A 24,779-nucleotide genomic window follows, 5' to 3' on the forward strand; every position below is an offset into this window, starting at 1 on the left:
GGTGCATCGCCCCGGGAGCCGCACGGGGAAGGCCAAGCCCCGCTGCGGGGCCCAGGGAGCGCTTTCCCCTAGGCACAGCCCGTGCTGTAGAACCGGGAGAGCTGCCCCTAGACAGCCGAGAGGCAGCAGCAGCCCCGTGCAAGCAGCGCGCGGCGGCCATTCAGCGCACGCGCATTGTGATGCACTGTCCGTGTTCCAGCCGCAGGCGCGGCCCGCGTGGAGCGAGGGAAGCAGCAGCTGCAGCCGCGGCGCCCCAGCCTGCGGTCGGTACCAGCCTCTGCAGCTAGCGGAGCCTTGATAAGCGCGGGGAGGGCGGCGCTGCTCCTTGCCCGCCTGTAGCTGTGCAGCCAGCCGCCCCGCTGCCCCGGGACACGGTGAGTGACGCCGCCCGCTGCTGGGCGGCCCGAGGCTGTGCGCACCCCCACCGCCCTGTGGGGCAGTGTTTGCAGCGGCCCGTCGGCACTAGCCCCAGGGAGCGTCCCAGCCCTGCCTGCCTCTGGGGCTGTTGGTTGATGGCTGCCTGGCAAGGCCCATGCCCTGCCCCACTGAGCCTACAGCACAGACAGCCTCAGGGGAGCTGGCCCCCACGTCCCACCCCCGGGCTCTGGCCCCCCCCCCGAGCCAGCTAGGGGGCTATTCTGATGAGTCTGCCTGTGTCTCTCCAGCCAGGGCCCGAGGAATGGCAAGCAGCCGGCCAGCGAGGTGGACCTGTGGCATCGCTCAGTGCACGGCAGGGCTGGCTCAAGAAGTCCTGGAACGGGCCAAGCGGCGCAAAGTGAGCTGGCCGGAGCCTGTGGTCAGTGTCTGAAAACCACAATTCCTCCCGGTCTGTGGCTCCCAGTGCTCGGAGCCTGTTTGAGCGCTTTAAAGCACGATTAGAGGGGTAGCTGTGTTAGTCTGGATCTGTAAAAAGCAGCGAAGTCCTGTGGCACCTTATAGACGTATTGGAGCATAAGCTTTTGTGGGTGAATGTTGCGTCTGACGAAGTGGGTATTCACCCATGAAAGCTTATGCTCCAATACATCTGTTAGTCTATAAGGTGCCACAGGACTCTACTGCTTTTTAAAGCACGAGTGTAGACTTGTGCTCAGACGGTGATTTTTGTCATCCCCCTGAGTCAGCAATTAGAGTGCTATAAAATGTAAGTGTAGATAAGCCCTAAGTTACAGGTCAGAGGAAGTTGGGAAGCCCCATAAGTCTTGGCAGACAGCTCTTGCAAAACAGAGCTGGCCCTGGGTTCAACATAGATCCCACCTCTAGTCCCTTGTGTTTGCACATCTGTTGAATAGCATTTTTGCTTAATATAGTTCTGTAGTCTTTCTGTATTAATAGCTAAATTTAATATAATGTATAGACACTTGGCACATACAATTTTCTTTTTATCTTCAAAGCACTTTAGGGATCTAAAATATGTAGTTATTGTATATGACAATATAACACACCTGCAAATTGCTTAATTATGACCAAGATGATTTGAAAAATAAAGTGAGCAGTTGAGCCTTTGTTGAGGAAAAAGGTCCACTGTTAAGTGATATACTGAGATTTAAGTAAGGGCACCCTTTGAATTTTGGTCCTATGCCTCATAGCTTTTAAGAATAAATATTGTAAGGAGTCAGTGCATGTTAACTATGGCTAGGATTTTCAAAAGCACCTAAGTGACTTGAGAGCACAAGTCTCTTTAAAACCTCACTCTTTGGGTATCTGGATGACTTGCTCAGCACATGCAAATCATGTTTTATTCCGTCACCATAAACTCCCTCCAGAGTAATGCAGGCTAACTTGCCTACAGCGCAATAATGCTTTAAGTAGCCAAATCCCAGTCTTACACAATGGTGTTAACTCCCTAAAAATCCCCCTGAAATTTCAATTGTGTAAGGTAGTATTTCGTTCCTGCCTGAAATTGTGTGCCGTTAAACATTGGTCTCATCTAGCCCTGCAGGTATCTGTATTTTAATAATGGATGAATTGATGCTAATATATTACAGTAATTTATACTTCAGCTTAATAACTATGGTTTTAATTTTTTAAATATGAAAAATACTTTAACCAGTGTTCTCAAACTCAGCACTTACTGGTGGTGGTTGTGTTGAATTTATAGTGATAGAGAATCATATAACACCTTACAGACAGGTAAGGAGACTGAGCCCTTCCCTGAATAACTTAAATAGATTTTCTGTATATATCTGCAGACACTTAAATTGGAACAAGGTGATATTTTCTCTATTGCTCATGCAGGGGTGATCATGCTCTACTGAAACTCATTCAACATGGTTACAGTGAGTTGACTCCCCTAGTTTTTCTACCATGTGGAGTTGTCAGGCTGCTGTATAAGTTGTGAAATGAATATAAGACAGAGAGGGTTGCAAAAGCATCGCAGCCTGACTTGCTGACTGAGTATTGCCCCACATCAGGACACTGCTAACCTTGAGCTTTGAAGGTGACATGTTGACTGCAATTGTTCAGATATTGTAGACCCTTTGAAATGGAGGCAAATTGAATGTAATGAAAAAGATTTATTTTGAGAAAGTTGTAGGATTGAAAATACCAGTGAATATAAACTAATACTGGTGAAACCCAGTTTCAAAGAAATTTTATATCTAAGGCTGGTCTATACTGAAAATTTACATTGGTATAGCTGCATCTCTCAGGGATGTGAAAAATCCACACCCTGAAAGACATAGCAATGCTGACCTAGCTCTGGGAGTAGACAGAATTCTTCCATCAACCCTACCTTTCCACTGACCTAGCTCCCGTCTCTTTGGGCGGAGGGTTAACTACAGAGATGGGAGAACCCCTCCCGTTGTTGTGAGTGTCTGTGCTGAAGCACTGCAGTGGTACTACTGCAGTGTTTTAATTATAGTCATATCCTTAATGATGGACTGTATCCCATGTCCCATATGTGCAGGACTTAGACATGTAGTGTTTACATTTTAATTAGCTATAACACATGAGGATGCTTTAATATCCCTTAGTACAAAGTCAAGCTTGGTAAACAGTCCAAAGCCAGCATGAAATCTTCAAGGCTATTTAACAAATAAATTAGTATCTAACTCAGTGATTTGAGAGAGACTGAAGTCAGGTAATTGTTTCACATAGTGAAGCAGTGGGTTGACTGAATGTAATCATACAGTAAAAGTCTTTATTGCCTCTGATGTGTTATCAAGGATAGAGTAAAGCCGGTGTGGCATAGTTTTTAATTGGCTATGTAACACACAGTAAGGCCTGGTCTACACTACGCGTTTAAACCGAATTTATCAGCATTAAACCGATTTAACGCTGCAGCCGTCCACATAACGAGGCCCTTTATATCGATATAAAGGGCTTTTTAAACCGGTTTCTGTACTCCTCCCCGACGAGAGGAGTAGTGCTGATATCAGTATTGCCATATCGGATTAGGCTTAGTGTGGCCGCAAATCGACGGTATTGGCCTCCGGGCGGTATCCCATAGTGCACCATTGTGACCACTCTGGACAGCAGTCTGAACTCGGATGCACTGGCCAGGAAGACAGGTATACAGGAAAAGACTCGCAAAATTTTGAATTTCATTTCCTATTTGCCCAGCGTGCTCTGATCAGCACGGGTGGCGATGCAGTCCCAAATCCAAAAAGAGCTCCAGCATGGACCGTACGGGAGATACTGGATCTGATCGCTGTATGGGGAGACAAATTTGTTCTATCACAGCTCCGTTACAGAAGACAAAATGACAAAGCATTTGAAAAAAATCTCTAGGCTGTGATAGACAAAGGCCACAGCACAGTGCTGTGTGACAAGCATAACGGAAAGCCAAAGAATCAAATGAACACTCATGGAGGGAGGGAGGGGGTGCTGAGGACTCCAGCTATCCCACAGTCCCCAAAAGTATTTGCATTCTTGGCTGAGCTCCCAGTGCCTGTAGGGTCAAACACGTTGTCCGGGGTGTTTCAGGGTATACGTCGTCAATTTACCCCCCTTCCCCCTGCCCTGTGAGAGAAAAGGGAAAAAAATCGTTTCTTGACTGCTGCTGCTGGTAGACGTGGTGCTGCGGCACTCAGTAGCAGCATCCTCTTCCCTCCCCAGTGGCAGATGGTACCATACAAAAGGACTGATAGCCGTCCTTGTCATCAATCCATGAGTGCTCCTGGCTGGCCTCAGGTGAGGTCGGCTGGGGGTGCATGGGTAAAAATAGGAATGACTCCCGGTCATTCCCGGTAGATGGTACAGAACGGCTGGTAACCGTCCTCATCATAGCAACTGGGGGCTGAGTTCCATCAGCCCCCCACCCCCCTTTAATGTCTAAAGAAAAGATTCTGTACTGCCTGGACTATCATAGCAGCAGGAGGCTGGGCTCCTCTCGCGCCCCCCCCCCCCACCGTTTAATGTCCTGCTTGGACTATCATAGCAGCTGGAGGCTGCCTCCCCCTCATTTTATCTCACTAAAAACTTAGTGTTTCTTATTCCCGCATTCTTTATTACTTTATCACACAAATGGGAGGACACTGCCATGGTAGCCCAGGAGGGTTGCGGGAGGAGGGAAGCAATGAGTGGGGTTGTTGCAGGGGCACCCCCTGTGAATGGCATGCAGCTCAGGGCAATCCAGGGAAAAAGGGCGTGAAATGATTCTCTGCCATTGCTTTCACGGAGGAAGGAATGAGTGACCACATTTACCCAGAATCACCCGCGACACTGTTTTTGCACCATCATGCATTGGGATCTCAACCCAGAATTCCAATGGGCGAGGGAGACTGGGGGAACTATGTAATAGCTACGGGATAGCTACCCAGAGTGCAACGCTCCAGAAATCGACACTAGCCTCGGTACATGGATGCACACCGCCGAATTATTGTGCTTTGTGTGGCAGCATGCACTTGACTTTATACAATCTTTTATAAAACCAGTTCATGTAAAATCGAAATAATCTCGTAGTGTGGACATACCCTCGTAGCCTACAGATGGTTCAGTTTCACTGTGGAGAAAACCATCAGAACTAATCAAGATTTTGTTGTTTAAGCTGCTAGCATCACTGCAGTAATGTCCAATTAGACTGACTTTTATGAATTAAATAAACAAGGCATAAGCCGCAGCGGCACCTCATCGGGTTTTTGCTTTGAACCAAATAAAATGACATAATGACCTGTACAAATGTGTCTAATCACAGGAAGAAGATTCTGAACGTCTCAATACAGCATTTGCTTCAGTAGTGGAGTTCATGAGTCGAACCACAAAGGAATGTGAGGTAAATTTTATGTTGGGAGGGATGGGGGGAAATATGCCAATGTTGTGCCTGTTAGTGGCTCAGTTCCATTGCTGTTAGGAAAACTAGAAATGAATTAGAGATTCAGAGCAACCTCACAAGTTGATCAGTAAGAGCTTTGGTAGTGGCTTCTGGGGCCTTGTCTAAAACAAGAAATCTGGGAACATCTCCCGCCCTCACCATGGTATCTGTGTGAGAGCAAGTTTAGACTGATGCATTTTTACCACTGTCTTTTAAATCTGCTCTGAGTTGGGTTAGATAATATGTACACTACCACCACCTGGCCTGTACTAGCATTCCCACTGTTATGAGCATCGATGGAATTGTAATGGAGTCACGGCCTAAGGCGGCTGCCCATTTCTTCCTCTCAGCTGGAAGAAAAGTTTGATTATGGGGTAGTTATGGGCAGAAAGAGAAACTTCAAATGGAGGAGCCATCCACTGCATAAATCTTACCTGTGCTAGATAAATCTTGTTAACCACTATTTACCCTTGTAAAGTGCCCTTGCTAAAGACACAATTGCTTCCAATGGTACACAGACATTCAGGCCACTAAAGTAGTTTTGTTTTGGACAGTACCTTTTATAATTTCAAAGCATCGTGTCAACACTAGTCAACCATAAGTCAGGACAGGAAGTTATCATCTCTATATTACAAGAGAGGAAATTGGGCAAGACCCTAAATCTTGCTGCATCTCAATGGACTCAGTAGCAGAGCTGGGATGGGAATGAGAGTCTTTGGCTTCCATTCTTCATGCTCAGTCTACTAGACTGTGCTGTCCTGTGTGCTCTCCAAGATCATAATTTTGGGAGGGGGGATTCTCTTACCCATGAATTCTAGGATCAGATTTTCAAAGTCTGTAAGTGTAGTTGAAAATCAGTGGAACTGTGGTTCCTAAGTGACTAAGTCACTTTTTTGAAAATGGGGCTTAGGCTGTTAAGTCATGTAAGCACTTTTGGAAAATTTTACCTAATGTCAAAAGTTTTTCTCCCAAACTTAACTACAGCAAGATCCACCCTGACTTTTATGATGCAATATGTGACATATTATCCATTATGTCAGTGTAGCTCTTCTTCTATTTTTATGTAATTTTGGGCACATGTACAATATAAACAAAACAATTAGACTAACCAATTGCCAAATGTAAACTGCTTCCATTTGTAACCTAAAGGAGTAAAGCAAGATAGTGGAATTGGAAACAAAAATGTATACTGGCCACGTGTCTGATCAGATAGAGAAATAAATAAGCAAAATTGAACTTTTTACTTTCGCCATCTAGGAACCCAAAAGAGCAAATCTACAAGTTTCATGTGTTTTGTTTGAGTGGGAACAGCAGATGGCAGTAGAGTCATTCTCAAGTACTTTGTTTGAAGGGGTTTGTTTCTAGTCACTTGATGCTTCAGGGTATAGTCCCATTTCTAACATGGGAACAGATCAGCTGATTTAATTCAAAAGGTCAACAGTGCATTTCCGCTCTTTAGTTTTCACTGTGAAAGTAGGGATTTCTTAGGTGTGGTTGTGATGTTTGGCTATGTAATCCTCTTTGCTTTAACTGTCTTCCAGAAATATTATAGCTATGTGCCAGCAAGTAGATGCCAAGAGAATGAAATTAAACACATCTGCAGATATCACAGCAGACAAGCAGCAGAAAACTTGTTACAGACATTGGAACAAGAGGTGCTCATGTTTAATTTCATTCTTTTCCTCATCCAAGACATGGAAATGTCTGCATAATGTTCTCAGGGATCCCCTGTGCCTGCCCCCTCTCCAGGCCCTTTGTCACACTAATCTGAGTTTCAGTTCAAGTGCTCAGATACTACAGTGATGAGTGCCAGTGGTGCCAATATAAGAATCTAGAGAGAGATGATCTTTCCTTCTAATTGAGGGGGTGGGAGGAGACACATGCAGTGTCATTCCAAATGCCTGGTAGTAAGAAGAAGGGAGTCACTCCTTCAAGTGCTCCCTTTCCAGGGCTGTGTGTGTTGTTTGTGTTGTATTCCCAATCCTTGCATACCAAAGGAACAGGATCCTAAATGCAGATCTCTGCATGGCCGTATGGCACACTGCAGTGTAAGACACATTCAACTTCCAAGGCACTTTCACCCTATTGTCCTCACATTGCAGCAGTCCTATCCTGCATTTCTAATAACAATAGTAATAATACAGTGACACAGAATTTATTAGCTATTTTGGCTGAAGGAGACTAATTCCGTGGGGACAACAGCACCAGAAAGGGGCGCAGCTGCCAAAGCATGACTGTTCGACTGTCAGAAGAGTGAAAGGTCTAAAATTGATTTTTGAATAAAGACTATAATTCAGACTTTGTCAGTGTACTCAGAGCTTCCATTTCTCACCCAGAGTGTTATTAACAAGCATTCTTAGTTTTACCAATGATCAAAGATGTCTCACCTGCTTTTGTTTTCATATTTTTACCACTAATCTTTCCTGCCATTTATATAATTTTCCTACCCTAGGTCCTTGCAGCATGCTCCATAATAATGTGTCATGTTGTAGGGGTAAACTGAACAGTGGAACCAACAGCATTCAGTGATTCAGCTTGCCAGACTGGCTTAATTTACCCCCTTGCTACAGCAGATTGTGAGATTCATATTGGGATCTTTTTTTTATTATTTTAATACAGTTAGGACTCCAATGAAGGACTAAAGTGATCTGAGTTTTTCTCAAGATCCAGTTTTAATGTTTTAGGTGCTGTATAGCATAAATTTACAGTTTTAGAACTTTCTGCATTTTGACACAAGACTACGCCATCTTTCTCGTGCCCTCCCTTATTGAAAAGGCTGCTTACAGGAACTTCACCAGGTACATTTTGGACCAAAATACACATTTAGCCAAATTTAGGTTTTGCCAAACATCATGTATCCATGATTTTTTTTTTAATCCAATTATATCAAAATTCTCCTGCAGTCTTTCTGACCCAGTATAACAAGATACTTATTTGGAAAAATATGTTTTAGGGCATAAGCTAAACACTAACTGATGATGAAAGAGATCCCAAAGTGGGACACTAAACAAAATCCAGAACTGACAGGTTAAGGAATTTAATGACTAGCAGCTTTCCTCTTCTTTTCCAGAAAAATGAAACCTCTCCAGTGTCAAATCCAGCTGAAACCCTCAAGCAACTTGTTAGTATTTGGAGTTACTTAATCTAATCAATGAATAAAAATTCTAGCTCCTTCTATTTATAGTCAAGTGAAAAGTTTTAAGGATAATGCAAAAAATATTTTGCCCTCTTACCTGCCTTCACATATGATAGAATGTACATGTGCAAAATCTACCACCACTGCATATAGGTCTGAGTGCTAGAATGAACACACACAAACGCAGGTGTTTGTGCACACACAAAATGGAAGCCAGACTGAAATTTTGGCACATGCCTATTGAAGGTGACCCATGTTTGGATTTTGGATGGATGCAAAATTTGTGAGGAATTGTGAGTGGATGATTAAATTGTTTTAGGCATTCTCTAACTTACACCAGCAGTAACAGTCAAGCAGTCCTTCAGCCACACCTTGGTGTACTTCTGGCACCTTTCCTGTACTGGAGCAGAGCCAGGCAGGCGTAACTTTGAGCCTGCTGTGGTGCAGAGGGACTATATCGCAGCTAAGGTTCTGGCCTAGAAAATTCCTCTGTGGGAGGAGATCATGTGGTGTTTCAGAATTCTCTTTAAAGATGTTAACTACTGAACACACTATCTGCTGCAACCGTGGAAAGTTAATTTTGGTTGTGGGTGTCAGTCATTGCACTGAGTTGGTGGAGAGGTACAAAATTCTGACGCAGTAGGCTTAATGGTCAGTGGGAAGAAGAGGAATACTTTACATTTTCCAAAGGCTAATTTGCTGAAGCAGTTTTAGGAACAAATTGCTATGGCTTCTGGCCACAGAAATTGAAAAATATGGAATCTTCATCAGAACCCCAAACAAGATTTTTTTTCTACTAAATTTGTGTTTCCCATATTTAAGTTATATTTATTTTTGACAACCCTATTTTTCCCAGTGTTACAGAGGATAGCTAATTTCTACCTAAGTATACTAAAAAAAAAAAAAAAAGATGAAAGGATTTGAATTTGGCAATTTTTTACAATCACAGCTTGTTAATTTTTGTATTGGACAGAAACATTTTGCTACCACTAACATCTGTCCTGCCAGTATATTTTGAAAAATGTTAATATGTCAATATATTAGTTGAAAAGTAACTATGTAAACTAAAAAATTCCATTTCTGTCTAGGTAAGACAACTAAACAGTATTACTTACCGTTTATTTTGTCCCCTTTCAGGCTAGAAAGGCTTCCAAGGATCTCTACATTGAAGTTTCCCCCGGCACCTATTCTGTCACAGCAGCCTCGGAGGATATGGTGAAACAGACACATGTGGTGGATGTTAATGCAGGACAAAGTATTGATTTAACTTTCAATATATGATGATCACTCTCTCTCAATCAAAGGAATAAAACAATACTACCGTCTCCTAATGAATTAATATAACAAGCTATGCATATCTGTTTCTCTTTAGCACTTTAACAACTTCCTTTCTCTGGGCCTTTTCTATTTTACTCACTTTGTCTACTTATTGTACACTCAGTGCTATTATAGCCCATTGTGTACATGGACATTATGAATGTTTGTATAAATATGCCTTAATTTCAATTATGCAACATATCACCCAGAGTTTGGGGTTATTTTTAAGTCAAGCAATCAGTGGAATAAAGGATAAAAATTAATCTTTGAGATGAGAATTATTTTTACTTTTTTTTTAAATTAGGGACTAAAGTCATGCAAGTTATTTATAATTGCTTGAATGTAAAAAGCCCGATCCTCAGCTAGTGTAAATCAATGTAATTCCTTTGAAATTGATGCCAATTTACAGTAGCTAAGGATCCGGCTACAGTGTGCCATGCAGACTACTGTAGTTGATAACTGGTCATACTGGTATGAATGAAGAAACTGGAGCTGTAATTCAAGCTAAAACGTGCACATGGTTGCAGTTTAAAAAAAAAAGTTAAGCCCAATTATTGCTACATAAATGTAAATTTCGCCAGTACTGTTAGTTTTCACTTTCATTAAGCTAAATCCCACTTGAGCAAAACATGTACACGTGATTAACTCCCACTTCAGTGGCCCTGATTCAGCAAGACATTTCAACATGTGCTTAATTTAAGAATATGAGTAATCCCACTGAAGTCAGTGGGACTTCTCATAGGCTTCAGGTAGCTTGCTGAATGGGCACCTATGAATAAAATGAGTGTCATGTGTTTTAGTATGCATATACAAACTTTTACTTGGCTTATTCTAATAAGGTTCCAGTAGATTTTATTTGGGGGAAGCTTTAAGTATGGTAGCCATAACAGCAGTTGGGATTCTACATAAATATTTGTTGTTTGTATCTCCTTTGTTCTGTGCTATCTGGTTACTTTCTCTTCTGTTTTTCATCTTGAGAGAGCTTTTCTGCCATTAATTTGTACTGGGTCTCCACTCTTCTCCTTCGGGCTTCCTACAAGAGAGAAATCATCATGCTGAAATCCTGGTCACAGATTTTTTGAAACCATGAGAACAAACAGGAGGCTTATTAAAACCTTGCTCTCTCAATTTCCAATTTTTCAGGTTTTCTGTACTATTACTTGTTGTTCCTCTCTCCCCAAGAGAGTGTTGGCTTCTAGTCCAGCACAGTGGGAACTTAATATGGAAAGACACACTTCCCCTGGACAGGAGAGTGAAGGTACTTACCTCATTTCCATCTAAATGGAATTTATTTCAGTTGGTTAAAGTGGTGCTACTATCCATAAAGCTATTCTCGCTGCCTACAGATTTTGTTTGGTTAAAGGAGAGACGAAGGTCATTAGAGCAGAGAGCTTTATGATGAGGGCACACTTTATTCACTGTATAAAAATAACCCTATATAGATGGGTAGTTTACCTGAGATTGTTTCTCTTTACTTTCTTCAGCTATACACTTATTAAATTCCCTCTCATCATGTGTCTCTCTGACTTGTTGCAGATGAGCTAGTCTTTGCTGTCCTTTCTGCCTGTCCTCCTCTGCCATGGTCTGCATCTTCAGGTTTGTCCTCTGCTGTGCGAGTTGCTTTGTTTTCATTGTCTGATTCTGCTTTCTGTCTTGTTCTTTTACCTTCTCTTTATTCTCAAAATGCTGCATTTTCTTGTTTCTGGAGAAGAAAAACCCAGTGAGTTGAGCATTGTTCTGAAAAGAATCAGTGTTTTTGTCTGCTCTTCTCCTATCCTCTAAATAAATAGACATGCCTGGTGTAGCTTTCCCAGTGGAAGCAGTTTTACATGTGTATAAACTCTTCACTGGAATATAAAGGTTTTAAAAATAATAAACCTTAGGCTAGAGTTTCAGAAGCACTCAGTGGGACTTTCACTATTCACGTCCATGGGAGTAAAGTTAGGCCAAAGCTGAGCACTTCTGAAAACGCACCCTGAAATTTTAGTTGACTCTTACAGTTGTATGTTTATAACGGATGTGGTCAAGTAGTTTAAGGCTCCATCTAGAGTACAAGATAGAACTGTGCTTTGACTGTGTTTAGGGACAGTCACATTGTAACTTGATCTCACAACATTAGTTTGATGTTAAATTGGGCCTGTGTCTTTTGGGGAATGTCCTATTGAGTCAACCCTTTAAATCTTTAGTGAATCAGAGAAGGAATATCTCTTCTGTTACTGCCACCAGTACTACAGGGAACAGGATGGCCAGCCACAGATGCAACTCAGTCTCTTCAATTAGTTTCTGTATAGTCTTTACAAAAATACAGGGCCTAACCCTGCAGTCCTCCCACATGCAAAACTATTGACTTCAGTAAAAATTGCGTGTGACGCAGGGGGTTGTGTTCAAGCCCTGTCCAGCAGGATATGATTTTTTTAGTCCCTTATTCCAAAATTGGTAGAAACAGGTACCTGACATGACCTACCCATTAACCATTAATGTACAGTATGCCTCAAGTTTTGTACTTGTTTCAGAGAAGCCTATGAACAGCGGTTTCCTCAGAAAGGTATAAATCAGTTACAACAGAGCACACTGTGGATATTTATTGGTAATTTAAACTAGACACTTATTCTGCTCAAACAGCTGAAATTACTGTGCATATTTTCCATTAGGAGTTCTTCACTGGAATTAAAACACTAGTGTGTGTGTAGAACAGCTATTCCAAGATGTTTCAGTTTCAGTTCTAAGGAATACATACCAGTAGAAAGAGCTTTGTCCTTTGAAAATAGAAATCATCTAAGTTTAGTGTGCACAATGCTTTACTCTGTAGTCAAAGTCCATAGAACCAAAAGAGGGAAGATGCAGAGTAGCTAATACTTGACCTGTGTGATGTACCTCCGGTGTTCCTGTGCAGTGTAGTACTTCTCTTCAGCCTGCTGTTCTCTTTCACACTCCCACTGCTGCTGCTGGATTTTTTTCTTTCTTTTTTGTTCCATGCAGGCTCTTCTCTGACGTTCACATTCTATTTGATTTTCTCCAAGGTTCTCTAAAAAAGGAGTGGCCTGTGGCTGGGAGAAATGAAGCATGAAAACTAGGACTTTAGTCTTCCTTCTTCTTGACTCAGTTTATGCATTTTGTATCCTCTAGCTCATGGTTTGGCAACCTTTCAGTAGTGTGCCGAGTCTTCATTTGTTCACTCTAATTTAAGGTTTTGTGTGCCAGTAATACATTTTAACGTTTTTAGAAGGTCTCTATAAGTCTATAAACTATTGTTGTATGTAAAGTAAACACGTTTTTTAAAATGTTTAAGAAGCTTCATTTAAAATTAAATTAAAATGCTGATCTTATCAGTTTAGTGCTTTACTGTTTAACCTGGGGTGCACGCACCCCTGGGGCAGGGCCGGTGCAAGGATATTTTGCACTTTAGGCAAAACTTCTACCTTGCGCCCCCCAATTCCCCCTGCACACCGGTTCATTGAGGGGCAGATCCCAACGAGCCTTTATAGACCCCAGGGGCTACTACCCAGACCAGATTCCCCCCTCCCTGCCCCCTGAACTCCCCTGGAGGGTGCACAGCCCCCCTGCAAGCCCTCCCCTCCCTACCCCACCCAGGTGGCCCCTGCCCTGAGTCCACTCACTTTGCCAGGCTTGGGCAGCTCAGCAGGGAGGAGCCAACTTCCGGAGGCACCAGAGAGCCAAAGCATCCCGCTTGCAGCGGCAGTGAGCCCTCACCCTGGAGGAGCCAGCACAGTGCAGGGGGCCAGCAGCCTTGCAAAGGTGGCAGTGCTGCTAGCAGGGAGTAGCTGTGCCCCCCCCTCCACCCTCCTGCCGTGGCCCGGTGGCCCCCCGGGGGCTTCTGCAGGCTACAGTGGATGTATGCGGGCGCCAGCCCCTGTGCATCCCCTGGCTCTCCCCTCACCTAGGGTTACCGTATTTCAAACAATCAAAAAAGAGGAGAGAGCCCTGCCCTAGCCCCGCCCTGATTGCCCCAGGCAGAACCCCCAACCCCCCCCGCTCCTTGTCCCCTGACTGCCCCTAACTGCCCCCCAGAACCCCACCCACCTCTCTAAGCATCCTTGTTCCTTGTCCCCTGACTGGCCCCTCCTGAGACCCCCCCACCTTAACTGCCCCTCTAGGACCCTACCCCCTACCTGTCCCCTGACTGCCCCAACCCTTATCCACACCCCTTCCCCCAGACCCCCGGGACTCCCATGCCCCATCCAACCACTCCCCGCCCCCTGACAGGACCCTCAGAACTCCCAACCCCTCCAATCCTCCCCCTGCTCCCTGACTGCCCTCCCCAGGACTCCCCTTACCAGGCCCATGCCTGTCAGATGCTGGCTCTACGTGAAGGCAGCACACACTGCCGGGCTGCTGCGTGCACAGCCCCTCCCCCGCAGAGTGCTGAGGCAGCTGGGGGGGGGGGGAGGCCTGCAGGAGGGGCAGCGGCAGCTCACACTTCCAGGAGCCGCAGAACCCGAGTGCGGTGAGGGGGGAGCCGAGGGGCACGCCTGCCCGGGCTGTAGTCCAGTGGTTCCCCCCATGGGGAATCCTGCAGCAGATGCATGTGGGAGGCGGTCCCTGTGTGCCCCCTGGCTCCCCCTGCACCATGCTCAGGCTCTGCGGTTCCCAGGAGTGTGAGCCACCGCCTCTCCCGCAGCAGGGTCAGGGCCCTGTGCCCCGGCAGCTCTCACTCTCAGGGGCCGTAGAAACTGAGCGCAGTGAGGGGGCAGCCGGGGGGCATGCCTGCCGCTGGTCTGGGGTCCCGGCCATCAGCCCCGTTCAGCCTCCTGCCAGCCTGGGGTTCCGTTCACTCAGCCAGCAGCATGCTGAGCAGGGCCGGTGGCTAAGACCCCAGCTGGCAGCCGCGTGCCAGGCAAAATCGGCTTGTGTGCCACCGGTTGCAGACCCCTGCTCTAGCTGAACTCTAGAGCAGTATTCTCTCTAAATTGTCTGCTATTTTTAGAGGAAAAAAACTCTTTCAGAATCTGATCTACAGGACTGATTTCTAGAAAAATACCCACAAGCATCAGGCTTTGGGGCAGTATAAAATGCCCTCCATGGAGTGAGCCTGGTGCAGAGCTGCACTGGGAGAAGTAGAAGGGAGGAGAGCTCCTTGCTTGGATTCTATTAGTCCTGAATTTCAGAGCCATCCATTCCCAGGATCAAGCATCCTGTAGGAGTTGCTTACCTTCCTAAGGCCCTAATCCAGCTCCCATGACTTCAGAGGGCATTGGCTCAGTCTCCAAGGTTACAAGCTCCATTGAATCACCATCTGGTTACATGCCAAGTTTTAGTTTTTTTGAACTGTAAGATGGATTCAGATCCTGCCCAATTGTGTCTTGAATTGGAAGAGGAGCTCTCTCCCCAACACAGATATGCTGCTGGGCTCGGGGGGGATGTTTAGCAGGCAACAGGGTAACTTCAGGGCCATTTGCTTCTTCAGCTGATATCCAAAACTACACCTTCAATTTAAAGAACCAAGGTACCTAACTGTAATACTGTTTCACCATAGATTACTTACCCCCAATGATGGCTTGAAATCATGGTGGATTAAGACATCTTTCAGTGTGAGATGTCTTCTCGGAGACTGTTCAATAGTTTCAAACATTGCACTGTGGTCGGTTGGTGCCACAGGGTGCATGTCGAAGGAGAAAATGGTTCTGGATTCTGCTTTCCCCTTTGTACACTTGCTGCTGGGAATGCTGATTCCTGGGGATATAGATACTATATTTAATGTACATAATCTTACTTTTACATTAAAGAAAAAAAATGGTAGTCATTTGGAAAGGAAAGTGCAATTTAAACCTAAAAGGAACTCTTGTAGGTGCACGATTTCTGGTTCTGGATATCTGTTGCTTAAGTAAAGTTAATTGTGTGGATGGCACCATGAAAAATGTGGCAGGGTTGGGGGGAAGATCAGGAATTTAGCATTGTGCATATATATGTGTGTGTGTGCGTGCCTGAATCTGATCCATTTTTGCGTGGTTTTCCACTGGATAAAGTATGAAAGAGGAGCCCTTACATGTGATGAAGAGGGCAAAACTTGGTGTAGATCTTGCATTTATAGAAATTAATTAAAGGGATTTTTAACTGCTGCCTGGTTTAGGCCCCAATACAAAGTTTTGCTTTGCTTTTTAAAAAGGGGAGTAGGGTTACAAAATAACATTTTTATGAATTTAAGATTTATGAATTTATTTAATCTATTTTAAATTCTAGGTAGTATTTAAAGGATTAATGACATATTGTCAGATTTGTTTTCTGCTTTCTGTGCATCATACACACTTTGTCTACCAATGCTGAAATAAGGTAAGTTAGACATTTACAAGTACATCTGTGTCACTGCTAGCAAGAAATATAGGCCTGCATTCAAGTCTAACACTGAATGAGATACAGTGCCAGACTGAAGAGGGTTATAGAATGCTTTCAGTGAAGAAGCACCTGTTGACAAGTAACCAAGGAAAGAGATGAAATATACCTGGATTCCTAGGATGTGACTTGGCGTGGCTTCTCTTCCAGTACTTCCACTCAGGTCTTGCAGCATCTTTCAGTTTGAGTTTTTTGAAAAGGCTGGAATCTGTATTAACAGCACTATCCACCACCGTGCTCTTCGTTAGGCCCATCTCTTCCTCACTTCCTAAATCAGAGGAGGAGGAGGAGGAGGAGGAGGAAGAAGCAGTAGTAGCAGCTGCTGCTGGTTCATTTTCCTTTGGACTTTCCAATTCTAGAAGTTGTGCAGTGGGCTTGTTATTGGACTCTTGCTGTTTAGTGCTTCTTTGAGGGAGCAAAGATGTGGATATTAGAGGCCGCCAGGCACTGAATTTGGGATGGGAGCAGCAGATGCATCCCACATGGACTGGTGAACAGCATATACTGTGACAATGACCATGGAAAGGGGGGCAGATAAATGGCCATAGCCATGGCCATGGCCACCTGTACTTACTTAGCCCATCGTCTAAAGCACATGAATGGATGGGGGCTCTTAGAAGTCTACAAGTAGAAGTGTAAGAGCTAGTGGTGGTGAGGGGGTTCGTACGCTTTAATCGACTGGTGAAGGGCATGTGAATCGTCTCCACTATCCTTTCCCATGTGTCTGGTGGAATCCATAAGGCCACACCTAGTGGTACTTTCACTTTCTTGTCATTCCAAAAACAGACCATGATTTCTTCATCCTCTGAGGCTATTGAAAAGAAAAAGGTAAGATACCATTAGACAGTACCGCTCTGGTTGGGAAATACTAGCAACTTGACTTGTCTTAGCAATTTAATACATGTTTTCTACCTTTGTCAGAGAGCAGGAACACCCTAACACCTCCTCATCATATACTGTACGATATGGAAGCAGCTATTGAATTTGCCATTGTTGTCACAGACCTGTTTTCCTATCACAGACGTTTTCTTGAAAATTTGTCCCCACATGAAGTAGACGCAAATGGTAATTGTCTGGGTAACTTTTGGTATTGTGGCCACATTTGGCAATGATAATCTAATAACATTTTACCAGTATTTTGTAAATACCAGTAAGCAAACAGGGCCAAATTGTCAAACATGAGTGGATTATTAGGCTGTCTAAATTCCACATGTGGGTGCTCAGATCAGCTCTCGGATGTATAAATAACCCAGTGCCCATCTGAGCATTCTGATATGAGTCATCTTCTTAACACTACCCCATTTCAAAACAGAGTTTCCCTGTGCATCAAGTCTCAGGAACTGAACATGTTATCCTTTCCCCTACAGCTGGTGCCCTTGTTTCAGTAGGAAGTTAAATTGAATAACTGCTAAAAGACTAGACGTAGTGGATAGTGAAGGTGCAAATTTAAAAAGTCAGTTTTCTTAATAAAAGGTAGATCAATCTAGAAGTTAACTCTCACGCTCAAGGTATTGCTAAGGAGCACTTTCTAGGATCCGTTACTAGTTCCCACTGCATCCCTTGCAACCTGTATACATTTTTAAAATAAACATTGCAAGTTTCACTGATGCTTCTGCTACAGTAGCAATACCAAAAATAGTGTTCATTCTTACCACTTCAGGGGATCCGTTCTTACCTCTCAGGGGATCCCGTGTTTCAATGCCCAGTAGGATGGTTCCAGGGCCATATCTGACCAGGTCTGGTTCCCAGGGTGCCAGCACTTTGTCTCCAGGGAGTATAGAGTGCCTCATTCCATTGACATATTCAAGGATGTCATCCCTGGCTGTTTTTTGCACACATACTGAATACTTGTCACCTGATGCAAGTGGTTTGTCGAACTCTACCAGGAAAGTTCCTCTCTCGCCCTGTTACCAGGAACAAAACATAATTATGAGGAAGCTCCCCATGTAATACATAATATAAGACCTTGTACTGCAGTCAGCAGTCCCTTCCGTGGCATCTTAGACTAGACCTGAACTCTAGGACAGCAGGAATGGTGACAGTAAGCAGTACATGCTATGTTAGTCTCTCATCTAGAGAGCTGGAAAGAACTACAGGGGGATGTTTGTGTTCAGCAGCCTTGGTAAAATACGCCCCCATATCCACTACAACTAAGACCTGTATTTTCTCCACTGCAAAAGACACTACAGGCCTGAGATTATTTTCCCAACTATAATTCATGTGATGCTGCCGATTTCACAAGCTACCCTGTACATAGATGGTGACAAAGCACCTGAAGGCAGTTCAGAGCTGCTCTCTATTCACTTATGAATCCTTTCCTATTACATACCGGGTAACCAGGCATTTTATCTTTTAGAAAACAGTTAAGGAGCTCTGCATCAGCAAGTGAAGCAAGCCACTCCCCTGCTCTTCAAAAAGAATAGGCCCTTTTTTCTTTGAAGTTTTAAGTGTTAACAACTTAATGAATTAAAGCATTCACTAGTGTCTCTGAAAAGACATGCTGTGCCTTGGTTTGCAGAGGAATAAAGCCGTAAGTGTATACATAACACACTAACAGTTTTCCAGCAGTATCGATGTTTATCTGTCTGTTCACAACAGTAGGTGGGGCGCTGGCCATAACACCACAAAATTCATCTAAATATGGCTCAGTGCCCAGCATGACTGACTCAGAAACAAAGAGCCTGTCCCTGCAAGATGCTGAGAGCCCTGACTCGCAGAAGGAGCCAAGACTTCTTGCAACCTTGCAGGATGGATCCAACTGGGGCAAAACGAAGTTCCAAAAAAACATAAGCGCTGGTGGAAGAATGGGAAGGCAAAGTATTACAATGAGCGCTTCCCTAAAGAGATCAAGCTGGTAGTCCTTATCTCACAAGCAGCTGCCTTGATTTCTGAATAAGGGGCATGCCCTGCTTTCCACAAGCCAACAGTCCCTCTTGCAGACTAGAATAGCTACCAGAAAGTCTGACATCAGGAAGAGAAGGCACAGCAAAGGAGGCATAGAGGCTGCTGAATGTGATCTATAGAGGCTGCATACAGGTGTCATTTCAGCCCATACCTTTGTTATCCTGAGCAGACTCATACAGTATGCCATTACTCAATAGGTACAGTAGGATGGGCAGGACCACTGGACACTATTGCCCCTATATATGGTCTTTAATCCACTGGAACAGTATAATCACAAATGCAGATGCTCTGTTTGTGACTTGCGTCCTGACTTCATGCAATAGCCTACATCAGAACTGATAGAAACCCTGTATGATGCATGGACTCCAGTGCATAGCTGATCTACCTTTGCACCCCCACCACCGTCAACCCAATTCCACGCACAGCAGGGGTTCAAGTGGCAGAGAGGTGCTGCTGGAGGGCATTCTGCAATCCATGAATTTGACCCTTTGTGAATCTCTTCTGAGGGAGTCCACTGTGTGATCCAGGTGACTTCCTACAATGAACAGATCTCACTGTAATGGAGACACAGTAAATTAAAAATATCTACACAAGATAGGTGAGCCAATAATCACTTGCCTCTATCTCCTGCTTTATTGTACCAAGATAATAAAACCCATCAGATTCCCTTCTTGCTAGAACAGGAACATGAGCAATGTCCACTGATTTTTCCCGCACCTTCAGTCCCTTACATGGTGTGTCCGGGAAAAGGGGACAGTGGCCAATCCATGAGCACCTTGAATAAAAAGAAAAGGGTTAGTGGTGAGAGCAAACAGCTTCCATGAGTCAAATTAAGACACTCTATTAACCTTCAAGGGCCAGATCCAGGGTCCTAGTGGACCTGTTTTGTTCCATCCCTATGGTGCAAAGCAGGCAGAAGGAGCTGGCTGAGGATTTGCCTGTGTAGGAGAATCCCTTGCTTGCATGACTCCAGCAGCTCCTCTCAGCTTCACACCACTGTGGGGGAGGGTGTTTGGTGGTTGTGGTAGGATCACACTGTGATCCTGGTTTGGGATAACCTACAACAGTAGTTGCTCTAACTTATGCTGGAAGTGAAACTAGCCTCTAGTTGCCCTTAAGATCAAGTTAACAAGAGGTGTCCTGAGTCCTCTTGAAGCATTCCCCTGTGATATCCAGACCCTGTACTGGCTACTCTCAGAAATCCCAGCTCCTTTGCCCTCAAAGGAATAGTGTGCTCTAGTTTACCACTTTTACCCTAAATCACCACTTCTGTATAATGTACTGCACTTAAATAAAGCTTCTTTTGTTTTATCATAAGAAAGAAGAGAGACTCCACTAGAAACAAGAGACAGTGATCTAGTTACAATACAAAACAAATCGTAAAATGCAAACTAGGGCCTACATTTTATTAATAGTTACTTTTCCTAGCTAATAAAGTAGGTTCCCTTCCCCCCTCCCCAGTTCAGTCTCTGGCTGGCATCACAGGAACCAGGATCCAATTTTTCATGAAACCCGTCCCCCATTCAACAACATGTCTCCTCAGTGAATGGATACAAGGAGTCTTTTTCCTTCCTGTGTTATACTGAGTCAGTCTTTCGTTTTTATTATTGTAATGATTCTTTTTACTTCCAAGTGGTTTTGATTGTTTGCAGTTGGCTTTGATGGTTTTCCAATGCCTGTTCTAGGATAGGGCATGGTTAGACAATTGAACCTTGTATTACATCACCAGTCTACCAGGGAGGGATGACAACTCCCTCCCACTCAAGTGGACCATTACCCAGTTATACAATTCTCTGGTGACTGACTTTAAGACCATAAGACAGTTTTCAATATTGTTAAATTATTCCTTAAATATTACCTTTACACACATCTAACAATGATTATGAGTATTGATATGTTACAAGCTTTCAGTAGAGACCTTACATGCTACCTTTCATGGAAAAATACCATGAAAGGGATGTATTAAGTGTAGTGAGTTTGTCAGATCTGAGAAAGGAGTTGTTTGTAAAGAACAGTTGGCACCAATAGGCCTGTCTCACAGAGCATTCCTTTAGTTAGTGGGCTTACTTCCTAGCTTGTTTTCAATCGTCAACAGTGTTGCAAAGCAAATGACAGACGTAAGCAAGAACTTGTTACCTTTGGGGGATGAGAGGTCTGGTAACCCAAGCAGGATGCACTATGAAAGAGCCACTAGAGAAGAGATCGGTATTAGTTACAAAGTTGCTGCATGAGAGTTTATCTAGTGCTGTCACTGCTCTGCAGTACTTGTGCTCTGTACACAAGGATCTTCCTGGATTCTCCATTCCCTCATAAGCAATTACCTACAAAATGGAATTGTGGTAATTTGGTGTTTGAGATGAACAAACACAGCATACCAGGTTTAAGCAAATATACAAGTTAAATGATGATAATGACAACTTACATTTTCTAGTGGATCCCAAAGGACTTTAAAATATTTATTAATGGAGTTTTACTCCATTAAAAAAAAATGAATCAAAACTTTGCCTACCACTGAACTGCAGCCATTTCTGGTGTAAAATATAACAACTGTTTAACAGTGCAGATCAACAGGAATTAAAGATTAAGGTATTCAGTTGAAATTACAGGAGGGATTTAAGTGGGTGGAATGTAATTCACCAGACTTGAATTTGGCCTTAAGTCAGTGTGGTTAACACCCCTATACTATCCACAATCCAGTGATGTCAATAAGATCCTTTCCATTCACTTCAACAGACTTTGAATCAGACTTTTACATAAGGTGATCAGCACCTTAGCAACATTAAATAAATTAGAAAAGTCTTCAGGAATTTTCTGTTTTAAATCAAGTCCTCCATAGGACAGTGCCCTCGAATACTACTGAGAGACTCATGCTTATGCCGCCTGGGGAATCACCTGCTGCACCTTCATTCTTCCTAAAATGATTCCCATCTGCATCCTGTCCCATCCCAATCCTACATATTTTGTGAGCTATGACAAAAATCACAGCTGGAGCTGATATAGCCGAATGAGCTTGAAGACAGCTTTTGAATGTAGCACTAGATTGATGTTGCCTGTTACTCGTGTTATAGTGACGTATTTAAGAGGAAATAATTTGATCTTGCAGCTGTTCTGTCATGTTTTATGACAGGTTATCCTTTTAGCAAGAGAAGGAAATCATGCTCACATTTGACAAGTGAAGAGATTGCTTTTCTGTGGCTGTCATATTAAGATTTACAATGCTATAGCTACCTTGTAACCTGGACAAATTTAGCAGGACACTTCTATTCTAACTAGATTTTTTTTATTTTACTTTAAAATATTTATACATGGGGTCAATTTCTCAAACTGAAAGTTAATGGGGCTAGGCTCCTAAATTACATTTGCAAATGGAATTTAAGCTCCTATGATAGTTAGCTGCATTTGAAAAATGTTACCTGCGGATTTTACTCTCTCATCTTCTCTGGAATAAAAGACTATCATCTGGCTACTCTTTTGATAAATATGGTCAGATTTCAGAAAATTCTTATTTAACAAACCAGTGTTTTACATAAACACACAACAGGATCATAAATTGCAACATGATCACAGATTGCAACAATTATCGTAATAATCTCTGCAAAACTTTTGTCTGCAAATGAGCAAATAATGTCAAGGATATTGATTACTTTATAAGCATACTGATTCTTACACAGATTAATGAAATAATTCGTGTAAAGTTAGACTTTGTGTTGATTTTCAAATTTTACTTTTAATTTAACATTTAAAAATTTTTGTTGCAGTGAATTTAGTGCTTGGGAAAGATATTGGCCAGACAGCCCTGAAGAGCAAAAGCCCTTCTTATTCACAGAACAGATACAGCATGGGCAGAGGAAAGCAAAGACAAAGGTGACTTGTATAAAATTATATTATGTTTACTGAGTAGCTTCAATTACTTCGATACAGTGGTTCTAGAAACTGAATATATTGAACTTACCAGATATTGAGAGTGCCCAATCTTGTCATCCCACACCTGGCCTGACTTCAGAAATCCTGCCCTTTTGCCTGTTTGGTGTGAAAAGTCATTTGTTGCTAGTGTTTCCAGTTACTAAGATGGTTGCCATAGATTCATTACCAACAGGAAGTGACTGTGTTGAAGAAAGCCACGCATGCACATACGTGAGTGTTTCAGCTAACAGCCAAAGGAACGATACGCCCATAGATGATCATCTGTCTAACACATATCCATATGATTTTAAATGTGACAGACATAATCCGTTCGATCAAAGTATCAGTTACCGTGGTGGGGTCAGAGTGTAGGAATGCACTGTGCATATACAGTCTATTTTGCACCCTTGAATGATCAAACACAATTTTATTGACCAAGACAGGATCACATGAATCTGCGGGATTAAAATAAAAAGCCCCCATATGAGGTAACAAAAGTGCTGCTATGCAGTTAGGGCAAAAGGGAAGTGGTTGAGCTGGTGTCACATGACTTTACAAACATGAAGTCATTAAATCTCACATCCATCTATTCGGTAGATAGAAGTACAATATGCTGTGTATTACAGTGGCACCTCAAAGCCCCAAAGAAGATCAGGTCTCCATTGTGCGAGGCACTATATAAACAGTGGGAGGGAGTTCCTACCCCTAAGAGCTCACAGCCTAGACTAGACAGATAAAAGGTCATAGGAGACACAGATAGGTGAAGTGATTTATTTTTATTTGTATTACAGTAGCAGCTAGAGACCCCAGCCTCATTGTGCTAGGCAGTGTACAAAAACAGAGACAGCCACTGCCCCCCAGAGCTTCCGGTTCGCAGGTCACTCAGCAGGTCAATGGCAGAACCTGGAACATAACCCTGATTTCTTGAGTTCCAGTCAAGGGGCCATTCACTGAACAATACTGCCTCTCCCATTTTCAGGTGAGTAAAGAGAGATTTCTTAACCTGGAATAATATCTAGGAATCTTCCTGATTGTTGATCCCTGCTCTGACCTCTAGATCTGTCTCCTCTTCCATAGCTTTAATGAATTGTTACAAGGGCATTTCATTGCTCCTCTGCTGGAGTTTTTTACGTTCATCCACTACACATACAAAATCCAGTACTTAATTTGTGCCAGGGCTTGCCAGGGCTGATCCCCGGCACCTCTAGGCTTGGCAGTTCACAGCCCTGACACCTCCGGGTTTGCTGCATGAATTATGAATGTAAAAAAATTCTATTTCCCAGCTGTTTCATCAGAGTCGTATTTCATAGTCTTTAATTAATTAATTTAAAACAACTGAATGACTAGCAGAATTACCTCTGACCTTACAATCCTATTGTCCAAAAGCTTGGAAAATAGCCATGCTGTCTTCCTCCTCCTGAGGAACACAGGCATGAAGTCACTGGGGCATGCTGGTGCTCCAATGTTTTGAAAATCAGGCCACTTACTCAGGAACCTGAATGTGGATTTAGGAGCCGAACTTGAAGATCCTATTTTTGAAACTCTTGGCCTTAAAGCTTTGTTTTCACTCAGAAAAGAGAAAAGACAACTTGGTCCTGACCAGGTTCAATATGGGCTGTAGCAGCAACAAAGCTTTTAAGCCTTCAAAAACAATGGTGGAGATTTCAGGACTTCAATTAGAATGGAGAGACATACATGTGCATGTGTGCGCTAGAGACCTGCCCCACACTTAAAGGTATAGTACTGCAAATAGTGATTAGTAAACTAAAGTTTCTTTTCTGTGTCATGGTAAAAATAGCTTTTTGCTTCCATAAACCCAGTAGTGTAAACATGACTGCTGGGCCTAAAGGAAAAGCCACATCTGGTTTAGATTATCAGATGCTAAGGCCTTTTTCCTCAGTACTTTGCTGCACCCACATT

At 43.3% G+C, this 24,779-nt stretch overlaps 2 protein-coding genes across 3 annotated transcripts; one reads left to right on the top strand and one right to left on the bottom strand.

Annotated features, from left to right (window-relative positions):
• AKIP1 (A-kinase interacting protein 1) lies at nucleotides 1-13,030 on the top strand. 2 transcript variants are annotated; one of them, XM_050954570.1, is made up of 7 exons: nucleotides 1-374; nucleotides 666-796; nucleotides 5,135-5,212; nucleotides 6,793-6,906; nucleotides 8,322-8,372; nucleotides 9,525-10,962; nucleotides 12,684-13,030. In XM_050954570.1, exons 2-6 carry the CDS (start codon nucleotides 680-682, stop codon nucleotides 9,666-9,668), a joined length of 504 nt encoding a protein of 167 aa, XP_050810527.1. In that variant the 5' UTR covers nucleotides 1-374; nucleotides 666-679; the 3' UTR covers nucleotides 9,669-10,962; nucleotides 12,684-13,030. The 2 variants fall into 2 exon arrangements, with proteins under 2 accessions (XP_050810527.1, XP_050810528.1); XM_050954571.1 differs by lacking the exon at nucleotides 8,322-8,372 and having other exon boundaries at nucleotides 5-374.
• Nucleotides 12,554-22,997, bottom strand: C5H11orf16 (chromosome 5 C11orf16 homolog). Its single transcript, XM_050955979.1, has 7 exons — nucleotides 22,909-22,997; nucleotides 21,093-21,277; nucleotides 19,575-19,731; nucleotides 17,728-17,956; nucleotides 16,162-16,863; nucleotides 15,208-15,395; nucleotides 12,554-12,751 (listed from the first exon to the last, which is right to left on the bottom strand). Exons 2-7 carry the CDS (start codon nucleotides 21,257-21,259, stop codon nucleotides 12,554-12,556), a joined length of 1,641 nt encoding a protein of 546 aa, XP_050811936.1. The 5' UTR covers nucleotides 21,260-21,277; nucleotides 22,909-22,997.
• Nucleotides 22,998-24,779: the final 1,782 nt, after the last annotated feature.

The sequence above is a fragment of the Gopherus flavomarginatus genome, chromosome 5 (genome assembly GCF_025201925.1).
Source record: "Gopherus flavomarginatus isolate rGopFla2 chromosome 5, rGopFla2.mat.asm, whole genome shotgun sequence".
NCBI lineage: Eukaryota > Metazoa > Chordata > Testudines > Testudinidae > Gopherus > Gopherus flavomarginatus.

Coding starts and splice junctions, on each gene's coding strand:
- AKIP1 (XM_050954570.1), top strand. CDS start 680: ATGGCAAGCAGCCGGCCAGCGAGGTGGACCTGTGGCATCGCTCAGTGC. Junction 5,213..6,792: donor GAACCACAAAGGAATGTGAG/GTAAATTTTATG, acceptor ACTGTCTTCCAG/AAATATTATAGCTATGTGCC. Junction 8,373..9,524: donor CTGAAACCCTCAAGCAACTT/GTTAGTATTTGG, acceptor GTCCCCTTTCAG/GCTAGAAAGGCTTCCAAGGA.
- C5H11orf16 (XM_050955979.1), bottom strand. CDS start 21,259: ATGGAGAATCCAGGAAGATCCTTGTGTACAGAGCACAAGTACTGCAGA. Junction 17,957..19,574: donor CAATAAAGCAGGAGATAGAG/GCAAGTGATTAT, acceptor TCCTGGTAACAG/GGCGAGAGAGGAACTTTCCT. Junction 15,396..16,161: donor GTCACATCCTAGGAATCCAG/GTATATTTCATC, acceptor CTATATCCCCAG/GAATCAGCATTCCCAGCAGC.